At 38.7% G+C, this 23,909-nt stretch overlaps 2 protein-coding genes across 4 annotated transcripts; both read left to right on the forward strand.

Moving 5' to 3' along the window:
* Positions 1–669: 669 nt before the first annotated feature.
* BNIP2 (BCL2 interacting protein 2) lies at positions 670–14,053 on the forward strand. 3 transcript variants are annotated; one of them, XM_083871297.1, is made up of 11 exons: positions 670–834; positions 1,362–1,492; positions 2,200–2,267; positions 3,083–3,256; positions 5,070–5,246; positions 5,906–6,008; positions 6,126–6,257; positions 6,870–6,956; positions 7,088–7,186; positions 8,612–8,647; positions 10,572–14,052. In XM_083871297.1, the coding sequence occupies exons 2-11, from the start codon at positions 1,443–1,445 to the stop codon at positions 10,618–10,620; spliced, it is 975 nt and encodes a 324-aa protein (XP_083727423.1). In that variant the 5' UTR covers positions 670–834; positions 1,362–1,442; the 3' UTR covers positions 10,621–14,052. The 3 variants fall into 3 exon arrangements, with proteins under 3 accessions (XP_083727423.1, XP_083727424.1, XP_083727425.1); XM_083871298.1 differs by lacking the exon at positions 8,612–8,647 and having other exon boundaries at positions 671–834; XM_083871299.1 differs by lacking the exons at positions 7,088–7,186; positions 8,612–8,647 and having other exon boundaries at positions 671–834; positions 10,572–14,053.
* A 1,671-nt stretch (positions 14,054–15,724) lies between these two features.
* Positions 15,725–20,247, forward strand: GTF2A2 (general transcription factor IIA subunit 2). Its single transcript, XM_083870857.1, has 5 exons — positions 15,725–15,767; positions 16,112–16,247; positions 16,743–16,847; positions 18,147–18,273; positions 19,935–20,247. The coding sequence occupies exons 2-5, from the start codon at positions 16,176–16,178 to the stop codon at positions 19,958–19,960; spliced, it is 330 nt and encodes a 109-aa protein (XP_083726983.1). The 5' UTR covers positions 15,725–15,767; positions 16,112–16,175; the 3' UTR covers positions 19,961–20,247.
* Positions 20,248–23,909: the final 3,662 nt, after the last annotated feature.

Raw genomic sequence — 23,909 nt, forward strand, 5'->3', positions numbered from 1 at the left:
TTAAGTGGCGTAGAAATACGGTGCCTTGTGTTGCTCTGGATGTGGAGTTTGAAGTCATATCCTCGGGAGGAAAGCAAGAGTTTTCAGACGTTTTCTCTTGGTTGTCTGATTTCTCTGTGCTTTGATCCTGAGAGAAGGGAGTAAAAGGAGACACTCGCTGGGACAACTTCACACTGCTGAAGAACAGTTGAGAGCTGCGGGTGCTGAGTGTCTCAAGGAGAGTCTGGCCCTAAAAAGGAACTAGGTTGCTACCTTCTAGAAAATTTATTTAAATTTTCTGGGTGAGGGAAGCAGGGAAATGTCAGTAAAATAGACTTAAACTGAAGTCATTAGTGTTTAGTTTGTAGTACTGCAGTTTAACAAAAAGATCACTTAATTTTTCTTTATTAATCAACTTGCCTCGTGTAGCTTTAAGCGTTGCAGGACATTTTAAAGTCAGGTCAGGAGAAGAAAAATTTGGATTTGTCATGAAAGGAAAGCTGATCCTACAGAAGAGTAAGTGTAATTTGGTTTTCAGCCATGGAAAAAAATTACATTTTTCAGTTAATAAGCAGTATTAGTTGTATTCAAACTTTGTACTTACTGGTGTTCTGTGTTGATTGCTTCTTTGCAAAATAGTTTCTTGTGTCTTGCTTTGATGAATGTTGGGTTTTTTTAATACCTTCACTGATAAGTTTACCTGTTTCTGCCAATCTTTAGAGCCAACACAGCCAGGAGCTTCAACTGGTTTGGACTTTTATGTCAGCAGAATGGTTTACTATGTTCCATTATTGGGGATTCCTTGTTGGTGATGGGTGAGCCTGAAAAAATACAGCTTTACTTCCACATCATAGGGTGAGTTCTCCAAAAGCAGGCTTAAATAGTTATCTTTAAAGTGGGTTTTGTTTTGTTTTGTTTTGTCTGGTTTTTTTGTTGTTGTTGTTTTTTTTGTTTTTGTTTTTGTTTTTTACATACCTTGTAGTTTAGAGCTGAACATTTAGACTTTTTCTCAAAATGTATGCTTATTAATTGCTTACTGTAGAATCTAGAGACATCACGTTTCTTATATTTTGGAGTGAACTGATATAATCATAAATGACAGAACAAGTTGCTCAAGGCCTTCATTTTAACTGAGGGGTTGATCCTCCTTAACTGCATGAAATCCCTTCCAACCTAAAATTATTGTATCATAAACCATTCCACAAGCAGTTTTGTCTGGGGAAAAAAAAAAAAGTAAAATGTAAACAAACCAAAAACTTTCCCCTGTGTTGTTTGGTTTTTGTTCTGCATAGTACCTCAATTTGATGATAAGTTAAAGGACATGTTGCAAGTATGGGAATTACCACAGTATTGAAGTAACACCTTCTGTTATATTCCTGCAGCTCCTCTTTAGCCCATTGTGCTGAAGACCAGAGGTTCTGCCTGATCAGGAGTCTCTGTTAACAATTCAAGTTGGCTGGAGAATGGAAGGGGTTGAGTTTAAAGAAGAGTGGCAAGATGAAGATTTTCCAAGGTTTTGAATTCTTTTTTAAAGTAATTCAGATCAAACACATAACATCAGCAATAAGCTACCTCTTGGTCTCTGTGGTGAACTAATACTCAGTAATAATCTCAAAGTGATTTCCATTAATATAGCAGTTTTGAAAAGGTTTTTGGCATATTTCTTCAGGACTGCCATTGTTGAAGTTTCCAGTGTTTCTGAAATAAAGATTTGTAAGCTTGGCTTTGTTTATTTCCTGTGATAATATTTTGCAACTACATTGTTTGCATATTCCTCCCAGTGCCTTGTGGCCCAAATATTTCATTAAGCAAAATTTCTGAGGGAAGTATTTAAAAGTTAATGCAGCTACTGATGGTTGGGCTACAAAAAAACTAAATCAGCTTTAGACACATTTTATGGTAACATGACTAAACTTGACTTCTGTAATTTATTTCAAGTCAAATTTTGTCAAGCAAGAATACAACAGGTTTTGTTAAGGATGACACACTGGTAGCAGTCAGTGTTTTGGTATGTGTCACAGGAAGGGATGGTCATTTGAATGATGTAAAGGAATTTTCTGCTGCCTTGGTATTTGTTAACTGAAAGCTTGAACTTAGGCTATAAGTAAAGTTAGTTCAGTACTGTCCTACAGTGGGTTTTTGTAGTAGTGTGTAGGTCTAAATATATGGCATTAAATGTAAAAGCAGGTTTGTAACAATAATTTCTACTTTGTGCCCCAGGCCCCTGCCAGAGGATGATCCTGTTGAGTCTGATGCATTGGCTGCAGCTGGAACAGAAAATGAAGCCAGTAAGAACATTCCACTCCAGTCCAGCTGACTGCTTCCTACTTAAAAGGCTGCTTTAGAGCTCCTTGGTGTGGGGGGATTTTTTTGCTTGTTTTGGTTTGGGGATTTTTTATTTTTTTTTCCTTTTTGTGTGTGTGTGTTTGTTCTGTTTAATTGATTGGGGTTTTGGAGGTTTTTACATTTAATTTTTTGTTTGTTTTGTCTGTCTGCTTTACTTGGGGCATTTCCAGTGCTGGATTGGTAATCTGACTTTATTCCTTGCTTTCAACTCCTGTCTAAATCATGGCAGTATTTGCCTTGTACCTCAAAGCATTCTATATATTCACAGAATGGATTCTTTAATTTTCTGTCCTCACTGTTGTCTGTCAGTCTTTTTCTTTTTCAGCTTTAATATTATTTCCATTTTATCAAAGGTGGTTATGGTGTCACTGAAGCCTAACAAAAGCAAGTGCTAGAGACATGAATTGTATTATTTGCAAGATTTATTCAGTGTAATACCTGGAGCAGCTCCTGGGACATTGGATGCAGCAGGCAGGGGCAGTAGTGTCTGAGGGGGTGGCAATTCATCAGGTGTTTCTTCTGTAGGGAGTTGGCATCTGCCTCCCTGCTCAGACTGTGTGTGTGCAATGAGTAACCTGAGAACTTTTACCTGCTGTTCTTTCCATCCCCTGTTAAAGTCTTACTCCAAAGATACCTTCTTTAAATCATGGGCATTAATTTATAGTGCATTATGAGAAAGGACTGTGCACTTCTCTCTTGGTAATATGCTTATCTAAACTTGCTTTAGTTTTGAAAATAAATATTTTGCTTTCTTTAGATGCAGAGGGTAATGGAACCAAATTGAGGAGGAAACTAATGGCTCCAGATATTAGCTTAACATTGGATCCCAGTGGGGAATCTGTTTTGTCTGATGACTTGGATGAGAGTGGAGAGATTGATTTGGATGATTTAGATACTCCTTCAGAAAATAGCAATGAATTTGAATGGGAAGGTGAGTATTTTGGTCCTTTTGTCTGATGCTCTAAAATATTTTCTTAGTATCTTTTTTTAGACTGTTTCTCTAGTAAGAAATAGCTATGACTCAATAGTGCAAGAGGAGAAATACAAAAGGAGTGATTGGATTAGGAATTAGAAATAGGCTTGCAATAACTTTTTAAGAGTAAATCAGACCTCATCTGATTAGCAAACAGGCAAACAGTTAATAGCTGTAGCTGCAGATAAACTTAGGTGAAGATCTATATGGGCATCTCTAAGACTTGAAGTTATGGAAAATCTTCTGTTGCAGTAAGTTTTTAAGAACCACCCAACAGAAAAAAATACCCAAGGTGTTTTACATGTGTTAGAAATGAGTTTTAAATGGAGGGAGCCAAACAAAGGAATATAGATTAGCTACTCAGAAACTGATGAATTGCAATTTAAGAAGGACTGAATAGTATTTTTAAAAATACTAAGTAACACCTGATCTCAAATCTTCCTGTGGTGAGAATGGCAAAAGCTCAGTAGCCATGGAGTGTGCATATTTCCGTATTTGACTAGAGGCAGTAGAAGAGCTGCTGTTTTATGTCAAGGAATTTTGAAATTACTTCACAGGAAGTTAAAGTACCTGTAGCCACACTAGTAATGATCTCAGTTTTAAGACATTAATAGGTGTTATATCTTATAGGAAAAAGCTGGAGATCCTAACAAATTTTATTTGAGATAAATGTTTCTTTAGGAGTTAAAGCACAAGTTTTAAACTTGGAGTTTAATGATGTTTTAAGGCCCTGTTATAGAAACCAAGGACAGTTCTGTTGGGCAGATTGTTGGCGTTTTCAGTATCTGTTCACTTCATGGTTTAGGAATGTCTCTAATAACTAAACATGTAAACTCAATTATTATTTTTTCATCCTGAAAATAAAATAATTTTAATTTCTGAATAAACAGGAAGTTCTCTTTTCACTGTTTGAAACACTACCTGTGGAGAAAGAAACACTCTTTAGAATACAAGGGTGGTTTTGGTTTTTAAATAGCTAAAGGCATATTGCAGGGGAAGTTTTCTCAACAGAGAATGTGTGTTTAACTTTGTGAAAAAATTTTCATTGTTTTAATGAAGAAAGATTGGGTTGGTTTTGCAGTGATGCAAAGGAAATGTTCCGGATGTTTTTGTCTTGTTTTTAAAAGTGGCTGAAAAGGGTTTCTGTCTTTTCTTTCTTTAATGCTGCTGCCTTCATTTTCCTGGAAGGATAGTTTCAATTAACAGCTTTGTCTTGGGAACAGACAACTAACTTGCAGTAGGTTTTTCTCGCTTTGGGTAAGGTCCATGCAACAAAGTCAACAATCATAATTTCATTGGAGCAAATTGTCTTACAGATTGCTGTCAGCACAAATTTCATATATTTTGATTGCACATGTGAATTACATTTAATTTTCAGTAGATTTGCCTGCATGCCTGCTTGCAAGGTACCTCAATGTTTCAAATCATGCTTCATGTAAATCTGTGATCAGCCTCTGTAATTCTCATTGGAGTTAACCACTTTGTCTATTTTGGTGAAATGCGTTGAGCTCTGTGTTCTGAAAGCCTACAATTAATTAGGCTTCCTCCATGAATGGAAATTTTCCACATACTTATAATAGAGAAAATTACAGTCAACAGATAAGTGCCAACATGAGTATGTTATTGAATACCCATGACATCAGCTGGTGTGTCTGACTGGCTGAAGAATACCAAAATAGATTGGATAGCAAAGTGGTTAACTCGTGTTGTAGCTGATTGTCACTATGCACGGTGCTCATAATGGGTCTTCAACATGCTCTCATTTTGGCAGATGATCTTCCAAAACCAAAAACTACTGATGTCATTCGGAAGGGGTCACTGGCTGAGTATGCTGTGGCAGAGGAGAAGGATGACGGTCGGCGCTGGCGGATGTTTCGGATTGGAGAACAGGACCACAGGGTGGACATGAAGGCAATTGAACCCTACAAAAAAGTTATCAGTCATGGTGGTAAGGACTGGGCACCTGCTCAGGGGAGCTGTTGAACAGCTACTTCTTTAAGCTGAGCCGGGGAGGCAGAGGAAGAGCTTTGGGAATAAAGACTTGTGCCAGTTCATTTTGTTGTAGTGTTAAGACATGATTGATATAATAATTCATTCTCTATTAAACTAAAGTTCCAAAAAGTACACGTGGTCACATGTACTAAAATGCACCTATGTAATAAGACATATTTACTCTATCCTACAGTGTCCTGTAGGATATTTACTCTATCCTACTGCTACCTAATTTTTTGGCTTCTAGACTATTGAAAACATTGACTGTTGATCAATTCATGACTCTTTCCAACAGTCTGTGAAGTTTAGGTTGGAAGAAAAGTTGACTAAATTTTAATAACATATTATTAAATATACTGAGTTTCTATACTGAAACATTGGTAATAGATACAGTGTTTGATTGACATCAGCTTCAGCTGTTCCTTTAGAAGTAGACAAACTTGAAAAAGAAACCATGATGTTTTCTGTAACTGTACGAATGTGTCCATATGGATGTTTGTACATCTCTTTAAGGTAAATAATGGAATAGTTTATTGAATGTGCTTTTCTTAGTGTAAATGTAGTCAGTGTATTGACACCTTTGTCACTACTGCTGCTTGTTTCTTTGTTTTTTAGGTTATTATGGTGATGGGTTAAATGCCATTGTTGTGTTTGCTGTTTGTTTCATGCCTGAGAGCAGCCAGCCTAACTACAGATACCTAATGGACAATCTATTTAAGTAAGTCATCATCTGCCTTTCTGGGTTTTTGTTATTTTTAATATATTTGAGCACTACTAGGAATTACTTTCAGATGAAGACTGTAGATATAAAAGTTCTCTTTGCTTGCCTCTCCAGGTATGTAATTGGCACTTTAGAGCTGTTAGTAGCAGAGAACTATATGATAGTTTACCTGAATGGTGCAACAACACGGAGAAAAATGCCAAGTTTAGGCTGGCTTAGGAAATGTTACCAGCAAATTGATAGAAGGTAAGAAGCTCTGCACTGTTTTCTTACAATATTCACATGCTCAGAGACAGACATATTTAGAGAAAACTGCTGTCTAATGTGGTGTCTGATGCCTTCTGTTCAAGATTTGATGAAGGAAATTGGTGTATTGAAAACCTCTTCCTATGCTAGGCAGTGTGGGATGATGCTACAAACGTGCATGGGGAGTGTTGGGTGGTGTTTTGGTTGGTTGGGGTTTTGTGTATACTTTTTGTTGCTTTTGTTCTCAGGGTGTTTTTTAGTGAAAATAGTGTTCTTAGAATACTGAATACTGTTATCTTGTAGAATATCCTTACAACTTAATGTATTAACACAAGTTATGAACCACTTCACCATTAGCTGTGTAAAAAGATTCAAAGAAACTTCTCATTAGAATGTTACTTCCTTGTCAAATTGATACTGAATCTTTAGTTTCTGTTTTACAGTTGTGTAGTATTTTTTCTTCTGATGGAGGTTGACTTCTGATAATGGGATATCAGAGTACTATGTTTATGTGACAGTTGTGCTTCTAAAAACATACTTCTTACATATTCCAAAACCCCTGGTCATGCTGCCTTTTTGTTCTAGTAATTATCCATTGTTTCAATCCTTCAGGTTAAGGAAAAATCTGAAATCGTTGATCATAGTTCATCCTTCCTGGTTCATCAGAACACTCCTGGCCATCACAAAACCTTTTATTAGGTAATACTCGAGAAGCTTTTTCATAAATAATTCTGGCAGCTGTGTGCTTTGAACTTAAAAGACTGTTTTAATATTGACCTAGTGAAAAATGTTTAGAGTTGTAACTGTACCCTGCATTTGTTCTTCCACAGCTCAAAATTCAGCCAAAAAATTAGGTATGTCTTTACCCTGGCAGAACTAGCTGAACTCGTCCCCATGGAATACGTTGGCATCCCAGAATGCATAAAACAGTACGTTTTTATTCCAACATCTTCTACATTGATCGTGGTTTAGGACTGGTGGTTGTTGTAATTGAATGTAACATTGGCACATGATGACTGAACTGAGATCATTGCTGTCTCTAGGGCGAGTGTCCATGTTTGAGCTCGTTGCTAAAGGCACTTTGGTATGGAGTAGCAGGAGTAGGCAAAATATTAATGTATAGTCATTTTCACCCTGGAGCTTTGTGCAATTACTAAGTTGTGGTGTGTGAATTAAGCCTTCTAGAGAAGGTCTCATTCCAGTTGTTGTGCTCCTTAGTGTAAGTATTAAACTGGTTTGTGAGTGAGAAGCTGTGGGCCTGTTGATACTGAAGTTATTTATAATGTCTTCTAAAGCGTTTTAATTAAAATGTGGAACAAGTTAAGTGCTGAAATACCATTTGGATTGGGTTTTCATTTAAAAGAAAAGCAGCAGTGGGAAAATGCTGAATCCCTACCCACCACAGTTCTAAACTACTTCAGTAAAGAAATAAAGACAACATCAATGTAGTTTCTTTTCCTTCCTGTCCACATACAAATACCCATTTTAACATCAGCACAATTCTGCTCTCAAATAAGATGATGATCCTTTTGTCAAAAGCATTTTTTGAATGCAGTAATAGAGTAGAAACCATAAACTTGAGTGATAAGAAAACCAGATGAAAACCAGGTGAAAACACTAACAGAGCTGATGGCAGCCTATTAGAGGGTATAACACACAAACCCTGTGTTGTCCCCATGGTTACAGGTGAGCACAAACTGGGGGAAGGTGGCCCAGTGTCACTGAGCACACACAGGGGCACATCCATGCTGGACAAAGCCTCGTGCCCCCTGCACAGGGCTGGTTATTTCAGCAGACATCCAGCTGCTGTCAGTTCCACAGTTTAATTCTGTAAGACAGAAAAAGTTTTCATGGGGTGGGAGTGAAACACATGACAAAGCTGAGGCAGCCTAGTGCTGTCTTTAGAATTTTCTTGACTGGGGTTTTAGGGGTATGTTATGAATATTCAGACTGTTATTCCAAGTTTTAAAATACTCCTTTCCATATTGATGGACCTTTAACTGTTCTGCAAAGTCTGGACTTGGTTTACTTGAGAAGTTAATTCTCAGATTTCTATGGAGGATCATATCTGGCTTCAAACTGTTACAGCCACAGACTTTAAATTTTAGTGATGAATAACAGTGTACAAGAAGTCATATTGAATTCATTTGTAATGTCATAGTAACTAAATTTGAATGGTTTTTGTTTAATGCTAATAAATGTTGGAGGTACAGTGTATTTTTTTCTTAATTATATCAATTTCAAAATTTGGTAAGTTTCTGCAAATTGAATTGACACTAATACTGGTTTGCAGCTTCTGTTGATTTTGGCCTTCATGTATTATATTTACTGAAATAAAACTTTTCCTCACCAAGGTATGAAGAAGAAAAGTTTAGAAAGAAACAGAAAAGGTATATTCATATTTTGATTAGGGTTGCATCTAGATAAGACAATTTGCACTGCAACTAACTCCCAGTTGATTGGCTTGCATAAAGGAATAAGCATTTGTAAATATAAACATGCACTGGTGCCCAAGTTTTTATGTATGAGAGCAACTATACTGTACTTGCAGGCAGTATGGAGTCTATAAGTACTCGCCCTGGGTGTTCAGACAGCTATTTGTGAACAGTTTTATGTGAGATGCTCACTTTTGAGGAGATACATGGGTTCTCAGCTTGAAGTCTTTAACAGGCAACAGTAGTGCTTCTGTATGAACCCATTAAATCAAATGTCATTGTTTCTAACAGGAATTATCTCTGGAGGTGAGCTGTATTTAGGTGCTAAGCTGTAGCTATGCATTAGCATAGATGCAACTCCATAAGAAGTTCTAATATTAAATCTTGTATTTTTGGTATTCACTACCTTTTTAGTTATTAACTTGCATAGATGCAATCTAAATTAGTATTTTAGTGCTGTTTGTATTTGCAGTGCCTATGTTCCTTCCTAATAAATACTGGATTTCCACTTTGTTAATTCCCAGTTTTCTGCTAACTACTCAAGCTGTTCCACAGCTGATGAATTTTTTTGAATGGATATGTTATTTTCTCATTCACTAACAAATATACTGAAAGATTTTGCTGCTAACTTTTTTTAAAATTACTTTTCCTTTGTGTGCCTAACTGTTAAGGAAAATTTAATGTCTAAATTGGGTAGACACTGAGATTGAAGTAAAAGAAATTAAAATTATTTCTGGAAGCTCACATGTAGATCTAGTGATGTGTTGAACAGTCTTTAGGAATTACTCCAATTCAGCAGTAATTTACAACATCTCCAGTAGAACAAGCACTTTTTAGTGTTCCTGCTGATAACTTCGCCTATACTACCATCACTTTTGTAAAAAGTAGTATGTTCTTCAGTAAAAATTAGATCTAGAGATCACAGGCAGAATTGGATCCTAAGCCTTTAATCAGGTAGAAAGCAGCTCATTTTATGGGTTCATGGCCCAAAGGGGCTGTCACTGTTTCTATAATTTTGAAAAACTGGCTGGTTATGTTTTGAGAGACTGGGACAGGTATGTTAGATTGTTAGAGGACAAACTTGGTCTTGGTCTCTCACTTTAGAACTGCTATTGGTTTTAAAAGTAATTGACCTCCATGCACAACTTAATTTGCCAGAAGGTGTTATCAAGGTGTTATTGTAGCTTGTTCTTACTGTAAAGAGGAAAAGTACATTTTGTGCAGGGCTTTCAATTGTCCCCTGGTTTCAGCAATGCACCATTTTGTTTGCTGGTTCCAAGGCAGATATTAAAAAATAAGGTACAAAATCAAACCCATTTTTATAAGAATGATGGTGAATTTTTCCAGGGTAATTGCAAGAGTCTTAGAACATAATAGAAAAAGTATTGCAGTTAAGGAGCCTCTTCACTTTTGTTGATTCAGCCAGTGCTGTTACCTTCTTGGCTTAATTATTATAACATTAGAGGTAATTCAGTGCTTATAAATTCATCCGTGGTAGTGCTTGCCAGTATTGTCATGTTACCTGTATTGTATTCCTGCTTGCATTTGTTACTGTGAGCACAGGCCATGCTTTTTTCTTCTGTATTCAAACTTCACTTGCAATGTTGAAATGCTTCCTCTCAAGTGCTGTAGTTACTTAAATGGTTTCCTAACAATTTTAATTAATTTCTAGGGGGTGGTAAGAAAATAGATATTGAAAAGAACCCAAGCATCATGACTACATTAAATAAAAAACCTTAATTTAATATTTATTTACTAAAACTTTTCCCATGTAAAAAGCTTTGCATTTTCCTGTTAAGCTCAATAGCTTTTTCTTAATAATGTGGGCTATCAAACTATGTTAACATAGTTTAATTTTGCTCCTTTCTTTGCTAAGCAGAGTTGACCAAGAGCTGAATGGAAAACAAGAGCAGAAAAGTGACCAGTAAGTTTGGAGTCCAAACAAGACTGAAGAATAGGCAGATGGAAGGATGCCATTTGTGCTCCATTGCAGTGCATTCTCTGTGTGTATGTATTATATAATCTGTTGCAAAAGGTGCTTTGGACTAGCACACCATGAACTGCTTACTGCTGTATTGGTTTGTCTTGACTTTAATTGCTGTTCATGTAATCGTTTTATACTGCTAAATGGCAAAGAACCCTATGTTTTCAGAGGATGTTCTTGCAACTGTTTATCTAAATGATGCATGTTCTTCAGTAAAATATTTATATACCTAAATGTTAAAGGAAAGAGATAATATATATATTTTTATGACTGAGCAATATATAGTGTGTACCTGCTGAAGGAATTCATTTGCAGGTACACAAGGCCGTAAGTTACTTGTTGTTACTGTATAAATCTGTTTCGCTGTAAATGGTCAAGTGCATTTCTTTGTTGTCATGAAAACGTGTTTGGATATTAACAATCACATTAACTTGGCTTTCACAAATACAGAGATCCATATTTTGGTTCACTTACCTTATACAAGCTCACTCCTTTACCTCACTAGAGTGAGCTTCAGCTTTGGTGTCTTTCAGTTCATTGTTCAGGATGCGGAACTGCAGCTCTGTGGGTGGCAGTTTGTTGGCCGCAAGGTTTAAACCTAAGCCACAAAAGCTGAACTGTCTGACTGGTAAGATACCAGACCTTTTTCAGTTGAAGTTGTGAATTTAGATTCTGCTTCAGTATGTCAAGACTGTCTCAGCTAGCAGTAGGAAATGAGTTCATTGCAGTTCTTCATGGATGAATCTTGGTTGTTACTGGTAGGAACTCTGGTTGTGCTCAGTAGAACTTGGGAGTTACACAGGTATTCTAGCCACAATACTATTTTTTGGACAGAAATATCAGAAGTCTTACCATTTTTTGGTCTTACGCTACCTGTGTCATTCTTGTAGATGAGACATCCATTTCTAAAGCTGTTAGGCACATGATACCAGCACTAATCTAACTTTTAAGAAGTGTTTTAAAGGTTGAGGTGTTTTCACTCCCTACAGTGGTGGTAGATCTGTGTCTGTAAGAGGCTTTCTTCGATATATAACTATTGTCCAAGTATAAGTTTACTGGGACAACAATAATGCACTGGTTGATACATTGTAAAAGTTTGTAACATCTTTTGATAAACATTGCATTTTCCATGTAAGGGCAGGTGTATGCAAATAAATTCATTCAGGAGTTGAGCAATATAATGTTGTAGCAAGTATGTTAAATCTTTGCTTTTAGTGTTTATTGTGCTCACAATTTTGTCTTAATGCCAAAAAATATCACTTTTTAACTATATTTAATGTTACTCAGTTACCTTATTAAAAAAAAAAAAGTTATGTTCAACCAGATTACTAGCTGACACTGATAAACAGCAGTTGTGAGATGTTCCATGGTCAAGACTTACCAAGTGACAATTAGTCCACTGTCTCCAGTGATCCCTGCATAGACTCTTGAGAGCATATGGATGTCAGGTGAGGAAAAACAGCTCATGTCTCTGGGAGTTTATGTAAGTGCAGTTCAGATACTTTCATCTCAAGATCTAAGTCCTTTTGTTGCAGTGGTTTCCGTATCAGAGTTTCAAGAAGATTGATAGGCAGGATGTATTCACACAACAGGCAATACCAAGTTGCCTTGTGTCCATTCCATCAGGTCTGGATCTTGCTCTGAAAGCAGAACACAAATGCACTTTCTTTGGGGCTGTCTTATCTCCTGCTTCACTTTTGACATTGACTCAGATGAACATAAAGTTCAAGTCAGTACATGGAGCACTTGCAGCCTGTTTACTTCTGATACTTTGACGGTGTGGTCTGTACGACTATGCAAATCTGATTTTTACTGGGTTTGCATATGTCCTAAGCTAAACAGGAAGCATTCTGATTATCTCCTTTCCATTTTTTCCTAATTGATAAAAGGATTAGCCTCAGCAAAATTGTATTCTTAGTGGAGGGATTGTAGTTCTCTATGTCCTGTGGCTTCCTGTGTGTATAAAGCAGTACAGAGCAGCTGTTCCTCTGTATATGCCACATTTACCAAATGATGGGATTGTTATTGTGCTTCCTGGTGGCCAAGGATTCTACAATTTCATGCTGCAGTAGTATGATTTCTTTTGGAAATGTGTATGTGCTTATAAATGGTTTATTTCTCTAGTAGAAGTTGTTTGGAAGGAGTATACAGCACAACAGTTGTTCTGTCTCTAAAGATACGCAGCTTGAGAAAGAAGTGTACTAAAGAATTATTCCCCTCTGACTTCCTGCAGCTCATCATTTACTGGTGAGATGGATGTTTACAAAAAGCAAAGTGGTCCCAAAGCTATGGATAATGTTTTGTCAAACTTAACTTTTTTTGAAATTTATAATATAATGTAATATATTTTAATATTTAAAAACATGAAAAGGTGGAATGTCATACTTAAATAAAACTTATTTCAAAACTTGCATCACTTTGTGATAAGATACAGTATAGTAGGGAATTCACCTTTCAATGGCACTTCCTTCTAAAAGTAAGAGTAATTTTGCTACACTTTGGTGAGCCCTGTCAAGAAAAAAATTCATATGTCACTGATTTATCTCTGATTTGGAGGTCTCATTAGTTTATATATATATTTGCATATGTGGTAATAAGTCATTACGTATCTTATTATTGCTGTGCACAACTGAAATAGAGATGTTTGGGCCAGTGGCCTCTCTGTGACATTTCCTAATGATTTCTGCAACAGGGTAAATTCAGAAGTGGCAAAGAGATTCTGGAGAAAGTGTCATTAAAAACTTATGTGAGAAGACTCTGGATTTACCTGCTGATCTGTGTAATATGGCAGAGCCTTATTTTGTTGGAGGGTAATGGGAAGGGATGTATAAGGATTTAGTGCTGAATCAGATTGAAGTCTTTGAGGTTCTGGGATGTTGAAACGAAAAACTTTTATTCCAAAAAGGCGTAGGACTGGTTAGAATAATATGTAACCTTGTTCATAAGAATGCAGTTTGGCGTATTTTTTTCCTTTACTCTCAGTAAACAAGTGAACAGTCCTAGTTGCTGTGAGGATCATTCTGCTGAGAGACAGTAGCTACACTCCAAATTGCAGTCCACTAGGATATTAGAGCCTGGATCTGTTACAGCAACTTTGTTGCATCATTCCCCAAATGCTCTAATGACAGTTTGAAACTGTCAGCAGTTAACTGTGTCATACTTCCAGGTTAGATTACGTGTGGCACTAATGGAATCTTGTATGAAATGACCTCGAAGTGTGTCAGGGGGAGGAGAAGGTCGTGCCTGGTCATGTCAGCTTCACTGATGCTGTCTGCTGAAATGTCTGTAGTTGACTGAAAAATATTGAACTACATTGTGAATGGGCATTTTATTAACTAAATCTGTCACAAGGTAGAAAGTGTCTTGGTTAAAAGTCTGTTTATTTATGTGTCAAATTTTTGTCAGCATGTCCTACAGATTTATACAGTATTTAGTATCTAGAAAGATGGTTTAAATTCATATCTTCTCAAAAACTGTTGTCTTTGGAAATGACTTGAATTCTCAAGTCATTGCAGTCTCCCTCAAAGACCTCATATGAGGAACAGAGAGCAGAGGGATAACAGCTTGCATGTGTTCTGTAACCACAGGAGCCTTACAGATCTTGCAGTCAAAATTCTTCCTCAGTCCTTGTGGATGCAGGTCATTCTCTAGAAGATTTGTTTCACTGACTGCTTGTCAGGGACACTTGAAGCAAGTGCTTTAATTATACTTTCTAAGGACTCCTGGTTTTAGTCAGAGTCACACTGAAAATGTAAGGAATATTTTAATATTCATATTCTGAAAGACATATCTTGCAGCTTTCCTAGCTCAAAAATTCTGTGTTGAACTCCACAGTTTTTTATCACATCTCATTACCCATATTAAACTAACAGGAAAAAAGGGCATTTGTGAAGAGAGTGCAGTCATGTTAGTTTTTCATGATTCCCTTCAAGCATGACTGAGATAAGTGAAATTAAAGCCATTTTTTGCTCAACTAGATTTTTTTTTTCAGTTTTGCAATGGAACTGCCCATATTACTGTGATTTACACGGGGTTTTTTTAGTAGTGAAAATAATGTGAAGAGAAGCTATCAAAGTGTTTTCCAAAAATCTTTATCTTACCATATTCCTTACTTTAGCTTGCTCAACTGCTAGTTAATGTTAGCTAATGTGGAATTCCAGGTTAGTAGTTACAAAGAAATATTCATAGAGGACAGATGCTTGGTTTACCAGCAGCTCTGCAGTTCTGCAATGCTTGTTAGTAATCTAACAAAACCTTTTTATTAACAAGAAAGACCTGAGCAGTAAGGTGCTCTAATGGTTGAATGGTAGATTGGAGGGTTAAGATAGAATGATGACGCTGTCAATTAGTGTCTGTAAACTTTATTGTGTGTGATAATGGGAAACGTGCAGTGTTTAACAAAACGAAGCTGCAGTAATCATGCAAAAGCAAGGTTGTGAGTCATGGATAACCGAACTGGCTTAACTGGGCTAGTAACACTTCACAGTCGTGACTGTTTTCCTTTGCCCCTTTAACAGAAAAAAATGTAAGCAGAAGACTGTTCACCTACCTCTTAAGAATATATTGATCCTTTCTTTTTAAAAGAGCTTGTTTTCTGCATTGCAGGGCGTCAGGGGGTGGTGTGCTCAGCACGTGTGTGAATGTGCCAGCGGTCATTACTTAGGGGGGATTTTAATGAGGAGAAGCCGCTGCTGTGTGCGGTGAATGCCTGTGCACGGGGGCGTGTCTGTGCCGGGGGAGGGGCGGGGCCTGAGGAAGGGGCAGGGCGTAGCCTGGAGGCGGAGCTTTGCTTGAGGGCGGGGCGGAGCCGTGCCCGGGGCGGTGCCCGGGGGCGATGCTGTGCCTGAGGGCGAGGCGGTACCTGAGGGCGGGGCAGGGCGGTGCCGTGCCCGGGGCGGAGCCGTGCCGGGGGCGGGGCGGGGCCTGAGGGGGATGCCGTGCCTGAGGGCGGGGCTGTACCTGAGGGCGGGGCAGGGCCGTGACCGGGGCGGGGCCGTGCCCGAGGGCGGGGCTGTACCGGGGCCCGGCCCCGCTCCGTTCCGCTTCCGGGCCGCGGCCGCCCGGGCGGGGCCGCGCTTCCGGCCGCGCGCGGTGAGGGGCGATGGCGGCGCGGGGCCGGGGCAGCGCCGGGGCCGGGGCGGCTTCCCTGGGGGCGGCGGTGGGGCCGGGGCCGGGACCGGGACCGGGCGGGGCTTGGCGGGGCCGCGTAGTGCCCGGGTCCTGCCCGGGATGGTTCCGGCCGGGACGGCTCCCGGGGCCGGGCCGGGCTGTCGGTTGTGCGGGGCGGCCCCGGCGCCGGGAGCGGGCCCGAGTGCGGGGCGGTGCTGCGGGGTGGGCTTTCAGACCGTGCGTGGCCGGCTGTGCTGTGCTGTGCCCGGCGGGCTCGGCCGCGGGGCGGGGAGGGTTTATTGTTACCTTTGTTTGTTTTCAATGAGAGCGAGGACGGCACCGGCGCGCAGCCGCGGATGACCAGGCCGAGTCCAGCCCTCCCGGGGAACCATGGCGTATCAGCTGTATAGGAACACCACGCTGGGGAACAGCCTCCAGGAGAGTCTGGACGAGCTCATACAGGTTGGAGGCTTGCGGTCTGGGCGAGTAGCTTAATAAAGACGGAAGTTTTTTATCCAAACGGCTTTGTCGTTCCTGTATCAGGGTGCTTATGGCCACGGTTTGGGAAACTTACTGACTGAAATCATAAGGGTTTGGCACTCCATTCACTTGTGGTTTTTTTTTCTTTACGTTCTGGGTGAAGAGAAGTGTTCTATGTAAGTGGCATAATCTCATGAGGCCCAGTAAATAAATACCCAGATTAAGTTTGAACATTGCAGCCAGTTTGCTGTTCTTTTGGTTATTTCCAGTAAATATATATATTATAAGAGATCTTTGTGTAGTACAAAATTGAAATACAAAAATGGAAATGAATACAGGAACACAATTTTTTTGTAGATTGTTCTAGAGATCTGCTTCATTGAAGTGAACTTTGTTTTGTTGATTTTAACTTATACTGCATGTTTGAGCTTCCTTTGAAACAACTCAAAACTTCTTTTTCTTTTTCCAATACTTTAGTCCCAGCAAATCACACCTCAGTTGGCCCTTCAGGTGCTACTTCAGTTTGATAAAGCTATAAACTCAGCACTGGCACAGCGAGTCAGGAACAGAGTCAATTTCAGGGTAAGGAAATGATATCTTAAAGTTTTACATGAGGTACAGCAACTGGGCGTTGATGCAGAATGTCATTAAAAGCTGTGTGCTTTAAGCAAGAGCTAAGAGGGTTCATTTTGGCTCTAATAATGACTGTTTACGTGTATATTCTATATGCAGCTGTAAGGCTGGTTACCTTGTTCTACCAGGAATCTTTAGAATGAATGCAAAAATCAGATTATGAAAACAGGGAAGAGGGAAATGCTTTTTTGATGGATAACATTGCCATCCTCAGTGTCTTGCAGATGAGGAGGGAGACTTTTGCTTCTTGCAGCTGTCCCTAGTGAGATGAGGCCAGATTTTCAGCCACATGAGTAAAGTGAAGAGAGACTAGAGAGTTTTAGATCTACCCTTTCACTGGATCATTTTGTAGCATTTTCTGTAGGTATCATAGAAAAATAAGTTGGGGGGGGGTGTTCCCTGTCATCCACCCTAATTGATGTTAGATAGCCAGCAAGTTTTAAATGTCAAATGTAATGTAATATTAAGAAAAAAACCACAAACCCCAGCTTCCTGTTAACTTTTGTCATAATGCTTCTCTATGGCCTATGTAGAACAACAGTCATGATGTGGGTTCCTAAGAGACTAGGTTTTTAAACAATATAGAGATGTTAAAAATAGCATGGTTTCTCTAGCACAATTGAATTATTTTGTATATGTACCATGGTATAGAAAACAGTTTAGAATGTGTTTAGTGGATAAATTTTAAAAATATTACTTGGAGCTTAAGTTCTAAGTTCAAGAATGGCCATTTAAAATACATAAGGTCAGAAGTTTTCCGTGTTGACATCCTCAGTAATACATCAAATAGGAGGGATACCCCTTTATGTTACATATGTCAGTTTTGTCATGATTTTTTATTTAAGCTACTACTTTGTTAAAGCAATTGCAGAATTCACATCTTGTTATGATTGTTACGATCATTGCTGTATATGATTTTTCTTATGGCACAATATTTTAAGAAATGTTTTCTGCTGATGGTCCTTTGTACACATTAAAAAAATTGTAAAACTTCTTCACCTACCTGAGGAGCCTCTCCTTGGATATCCTGTAATGTCACTCCATGTTCTTGAGAATTTCAGCCACTGGAGGGCATTTAAACTCCAGTTTTCCTCAGAATTGTTTGCTTGCCAGTTTGTATGCATTCAGGTCCACTGTTGGCTTTGTAGCAAATCTCTTTTAGAAGGGACATAGTTCAGTAGATACTCATCATATTTCCTGTTGATTTTGAGCTGTGTCCTATAGAAAATGTCTCTTGTCTTTCCGTAGGGGTCTCTGAACACATACAGGTTCTGTGACAATGTATGGACGTTTGTACTGAATGATGTGGAGTTTAGGGAGGTCACCGAACTTGTGAAAGTGGATAAAGTGAAAATTGTAGCATGTGATGGAAAAAGTAAGTATGAAACATGATACGAGTAGGCTGAGACATGAGACTTGATTGTTTTTAGAAAGCCTTGGCCAAATGTCTTACTAAAGCCAGATTGACTGTATGACTTAGACAGAAGTAGGGCTCTGCATTCCCTTTTACGTCTGATGAGAGATGAAACAAAAGCCAGCTAAGTGCTTCCCTGACTCATAAGCGCTGAGGCAGAACTGTGTCAGGGACTGCTGTGCCCCTGTTGTTGGGAAGTACACAATACTAGAGCAATTAGAAAGTCAGAAGTAATCCTTATTGTTTGTGTGGTGGGTTTTCTCGTACTAACCTATTTGTTAGGATAGCATCATGTTTTGCTGAATCTGAGGAGTGCTTCAACTGTCTGAGCAAGGAATTGTCTGAGAAAAGTGTCTAAGCAGTCATTCTCTGGATTTGATAGTTGGGGACACAAACCCATGAAAAGCATGTGTGCATTTGCAAGTCATAAGACTTACTTGTTGCCTGACAGACCCTCTGTATGTACACTGCTCGTGGGAGTTTGCAATCCATATCTGCTTGACTGGATTACTTTTGTCCAGATCCCTTGAGATTCTTTGTTGGAAAAAGTAATTCAGTGACTTTTGTGGCAAGCTGCTTTATAACTTTTAAAACCATCAATGTGGCAGAGTGTTGCTAAAGCTGTGTGAAATGGTGCCACTTGTTTCATCCTCGGAGAGTGGTGCTAAAAGCAGGAATTGAGCATGGAAAAGGCTTTATTTAAATGCACCACAGACCTCTGAAACAGGTTCTTCATGGCTTCCTGACCCTGGCATGCTTACAATAGTCACTTCAAGTTGTAGTTCTAAAGAGTTGACAGAATTTATTGTTTTCTCAACTTCTGGTATTAGCCAAGCATATAATCTTACTGCTTGGTTTTTGTGTGCTTATTATAGCTAGTGGAGGAAGCCTTACTTTCCAAGTACTAATGGTTTTCATTCTTGATAAATTGTGCAGATAAGATTTAAACAGGTGGCTGATTTGAAGTTACTATTAACATTACAACCTTTTTTTTTTCCCACGAGATGCTGACTTGTTGAAGGAACAGTACTAAACACTGGCTTGTCGTTCTCCATATTTGCATTACAAACTTTTTCTGCAGCTGTAAAAACAAGAAAGCAGTAATGGTAGTGTATATAAAAACAAAAACTGCACTGATAAATTGGTGATTCTGACTAAAGATCAGAACAGGGAATTGGTCTCAGTTGCTTCATGAAAATTGTGCTCATTCTTGAATCTGTTTCAAAATGCATGATAAGCTATATCCCACACTCCATCAAAGCTTATGCTGCTGGATGTACAAAAACCTTTCTCCGTAGCAGATGATAGCCAGATCTGCTTGTGGCTGACTGCAGTAAAGGGTTTGTGTATCATTACAAGTTAGGGCAGAGCTTTACAAGTTAGAGTTTTAGTATTTTTAATGCATCTGTGTGCACAACCCTGGAATTTTGTGCTGGCTGTTCTCAGTGTTGCTAAGTGGAGTGAAGCAGCACAAGCAGTTCATGCATGGCACTGAGAGCAGTAGAGGGAATTGGGTGGGTACAGAACATGTTCTGAAATGCTTGGGGAAGGTATTAGAGAATGCTCTTGGTTCTGTTTTCAGTGGGGATGTGTATTTGTCTCACTTTCTCTTTTCTTCCTAGACACTGGTTCCAATACTGCAGAATGAATAGACCTGTGGTTTGTCTGCAATATTTTCTGTTAATATGCAGCACTTTCTGGAGAGAAGCATGGAAAGGGACTGATCATACTGAATTCTTGTGATGCAGATGTGAGTTAATCCATACTAGAAAGCACCACAGAATGACAGCGGAAGAAATACCTGTAGCATTTCTTCGTTTCACCTTATAGGGCATGAATACAATGTTACCTTTTTTTTTAATTACGAGAGATACTGTTGTCTTTTTTTGTTCAAAATAATTTCTGTAATAAACTTTTATTTAAAAACTTTTGAAAGAGTGATCATTGGAAAACTTTGTTTAGAAACTAGCATTAACATATCATATTTTCCCAAAATTTTCTAAGTGTGTTTAGAGAAATGTTGCAAATGAAAAAAGTCTTTCAGTTACAGGGTTCCAAGTGTGGTTGCACTGTTAAGCATTGCAAGAAATGGCTGTTACAGAATGATGGAGGAGGGCATCAGCAAAAGCCTAGCAGCTCATGCTGGACAGCATGTTTGTGTGTTTGTGACTGCATCTTTCTGTCTATAAATAGCTCTGCTACGTGCCCTTGGCTGCACGCTGCAGATTGGTAAGTAACCATTTTTGAAATCGAAGAGACAAGCGGCTTTTGTTTCAATAGCACAATAAGTGTCTTTTTTTATCTTAAGGGATGCAAATGTGTATACCATGGTTTTCTCTTGTTCTACATCAGACTCAATCTTCTAGGTTTAAATTTTTTTTCTAATAATTATGTGGTAAACTGAATTTCAACTCATACAAGTATAAAAATTCACTCTTCCTACCTCCAGCTACTTGTAATCTCTCCTGTCTCTTGACAGACTTCTCCATTTCAAGTTCTCTGTACCCTTTATACTCTCCTAATGCAAATAGCTGAATCTTTTATTTTGTTCCAATTAAGTGGGTATTAGATTTATAGAATGGCCAGGGTTGGAAGGGACCTTAAGGATGGTCTCATTCCAGCCCCCTGCCATGGGCAGAGACACTTCCCACTATCTCAGGTTGGTCCAAGCCCCATCCAACTTTGCCTTGAGCACTACCAGGGGTGGGGCAGCCACAGTTTTTCTGGGCAACCTGTGCTAGTGTCTCATTACCCTCACAGGGAAGAATTTCTTCCTATTATCCAAGCCCCTCTCTCAGTGTGAAGTTGTTCCCCCTTGTTCTGTTGCTCCAGGCTTTAGCCATATTTCTGGGATGGTGTTTGTCCAGGTCCTGGATCAGCTCCTTCTGTGGAGGTTGTTTACAGTTCACTGGAGGAGCAGGGAGCAAAGGGAAGTTAAGGCAGTGTGGTGCCAATGTTCTTTTTGCTTTTTGTTGCTTTGCTCTCCATAACTTTCTTGCCACTTGCTGTTTTTTGTGTTTGAATTTCAGGTAATCCTGCCAAGTTCATGTGATTAATGTACTTGTGGTCTTGGAAGATTGAATTTACAACAAAAAGCATTAACTGCACTTCTGCTATACTAAGCTATAGTAATATCCAGTGGAAGACACATCATTTCACTTGCTAGAGCATCAGCACATTTGCTGTTGTCTGTTTGGTTTTTCTTTCCCTGTAGTGTTCCAGACCTTTTCATTTATTCATGAATTTCATAGTTGATTTTCTTTAGGAAGATCACAATTGCTTCTACTTCTCAGCAGTAGAGATGAAGTAAAATATACCATTGCGCCTTGCCATTGAACTGGAATGGATGTTTCTATTTAGAAAGTAAATTAACTCAAAGAAAGTAAAGGAAAGAATAAACACCAGTGCAGAACTGGCTGTGGATGACTGCCTGTTTAAACACGGTTTCCAAGAAAAAGGATTGTGTCAATTCCATAGGTGTGCAAACCAGGATATTATCTGATGTAAGCTGTTTGCTTAGTCAGGGATGTCAATACCAGACTTCAAACGTTATCAGAGAGGCACTAATTAAAGTGCTGAGCGGGAAGAATTCATGATGCATTTCCAGAAGACAAATTTAATCAGGATCATTATGTATCTTTGTACGATGACTAGGCACAATGAGGTAGAGGAGAGTTACTCAAAGCACAGATACTTGCATTTAGGGATCTTGGCAGCTTATGGGGTAGGATTTCAGTCAACGTCCTACTGACCTGGATTTGCTTTTCTGTAGTCTAAAATTTCAGGGTTGGAAGGAAAATAGGATCATGTTATAAAGTACTTTAGTAAGACTACTGGGAGACATGAACTTTTTCTACACTGTAACTTAAAGGGTGATCTTTATTAGGATTAGCCATTATGGACTAGGAGGTAGTAATTTACAGATATTTTAATATTTTGGTTTGGACCTTGTGCTAAAAGAACCTGCATCCTTCAAGGAAGTGGAAAATTGTTCACTGATAGTCTAGTTAACATTTTATGCTCACTGCTGTTGCAGTCAGAAGAGAAAAAACACCCTAACCCTGCTCCCTGAATCAATTTTACTCATGACTGCAAATACTTTATTGGTACTATGTTCATATTGTTCATGTTTACCTTTTGTTTCTTTAGCATTTATTACCTGTTTTCCTCCAAATTAATTTTCATTGACCCATCTCTTTATTATAGGGCATCTCAGAGATGATCATATAAAGTATCAAATGCAAAGGAAGAAGGAAGTAGACCCTCATAACTAAAGCTAAAAAGAGCAGTTATGGACCTGTTGTGTAAGTATGTAATAAGCCACATTGTTCTTGTAAAAATAACGTGAAAACCACTTGGAAATAAAATATAATTTAAAGCCAGGTTTAAACCAGAAAAATAAATCTGTTATTAAATTTCAGAATTACAGTTTCATCTTCCTCCCATGCACTTCTTGAAAGGTAAATTTGCAGCATATTTCCTCTTTAAACAACTGGTGGCTTAGAGTTCAAGTTGTTAGTTAAGAATTGTAGACAGAAGTGTCAGAAGTAGATTTTTCACTGTACAAAGTTAATATTTCTCATATGACTTCCAGTTGGACAGCCCATTATTTTACCGATTAATTTCATATGGGGTTAAACTGTTTTTGGACGTGGTCCTATAATCTGATGTGATTCTGCTACTTTGGGCTAGAGCTGGTCCTACTCTGTTCCAGGTTCATTCTTTTTTCAGTTCTGCAGCTAACTGGCAAGTGACATGATTTCTCTGTACTCTATTGCCAATGTTCAGGGATGCCAGGTATCTGATTTCTAAGATCCTTTGAGATTTCTGGGAGGCAAAGTTCTGTGTTAAGAGTTGAGTGGTGGTTTTTACTGCCATGTCTAATGGCAGAGACATATCACTGCTTAGATGTATGATTGCACTCATAAATACGGCGTTTCTGATGTCTTTGAAAGAGGATATGCTGAGAACATTCCTTTGTAAGAATCTTTTTGTCTTAGTTCACCTTAAGCATTTGGAAGTAGGCTCATTCTTTCACAAGAAATTAGGTCACTACTAAAAGAAGTGATTTGAAAATAAATTTGCACAAGATAGCCTTTGTTTTTACAACCAGATCATCTGAGAGGAATTCTGGGTAGTAACACCATCAGAGACAGGAAATTTCCTTTGGATCAAGAAAATTGGATGTCAAGGTTTGCAAGTTGTTTACCTCTACAGGCAACAACACCTGAACAATTGTCCAAAGCAATGATCTCTGAACAGGAGGGCTGCCTAGGCTGTGTTGTTAGATAACTGCTGTCCCTCCTCCTGAGTCGCCAAGCTGGTTTTCTGGTATGCTGGCTTCACTTGATGCCTTCATATTCTGTGGGCAAGCCCTTTCAAATCTGGATAAATGCTTAGATTCTCTGTCCTCAGGTCTAACCAGGAAGGGCACAGATTGCAGTGAGTAACGTTAAAAGAAAAAATATTTTGACTTTGGTCAAAGGTTTACCATGGAACAGATTTGAAGTGGCACTTTGCACCCCCAGTCTAAATCCTTGTCTCTGTCTCTAACATTTTTGTATCTGACAGTAACAGCTGAAACACTGTTAATACAG

Source organism: Zosterops lateralis (genome assembly GCF_965231275.1).
Source record: "Zosterops lateralis genome assembly, chromosome: 13".
Taxonomy (NCBI): Eukaryota; Metazoa; Chordata; class Aves; order Passeriformes; family Zosteropidae; genus Zosterops; species Zosterops lateralis.

Coding starts and splice junctions, on each gene's coding strand:
- BNIP2 (XM_083871297.1), top strand. CDS start 1,443: ATGGAAGGGGTTGAGTTTAAAGAAGAGTGGCAAGATGAAGATTTTCCA. Junction 5,247..5,905: donor AAAAGTTATCAGTCATGGTG/GTAAGGACTGGG, acceptor TTTGTTTTTTAG/GTTATTATGGTGATGGGTTA. Junction 6,009..6,125: donor CTAATGGACAATCTATTTAA/GTAAGTCATCAT, acceptor TTGCCTCTCCAG/GTATGTAATTGGCACTTTAG.
- GTF2A2 (XM_083870857.1), top strand. CDS start 16,176: ATGGCGTATCAGCTGTATAGGAACACCACGCTGGGGAACAGCCTCCAG. Junction 16,248..16,742: donor GTCTGGACGAGCTCATACAG/GTTGGAGGCTTG, acceptor CCAATACTTTAG/TCCCAGCAAATCACACCTCA. Junction 16,848..18,146: donor GGAACAGAGTCAATTTCAGG/GTAAGGAAATGA, acceptor GTCTTTCCGTAG/GGGTCTCTGAACACATACAG.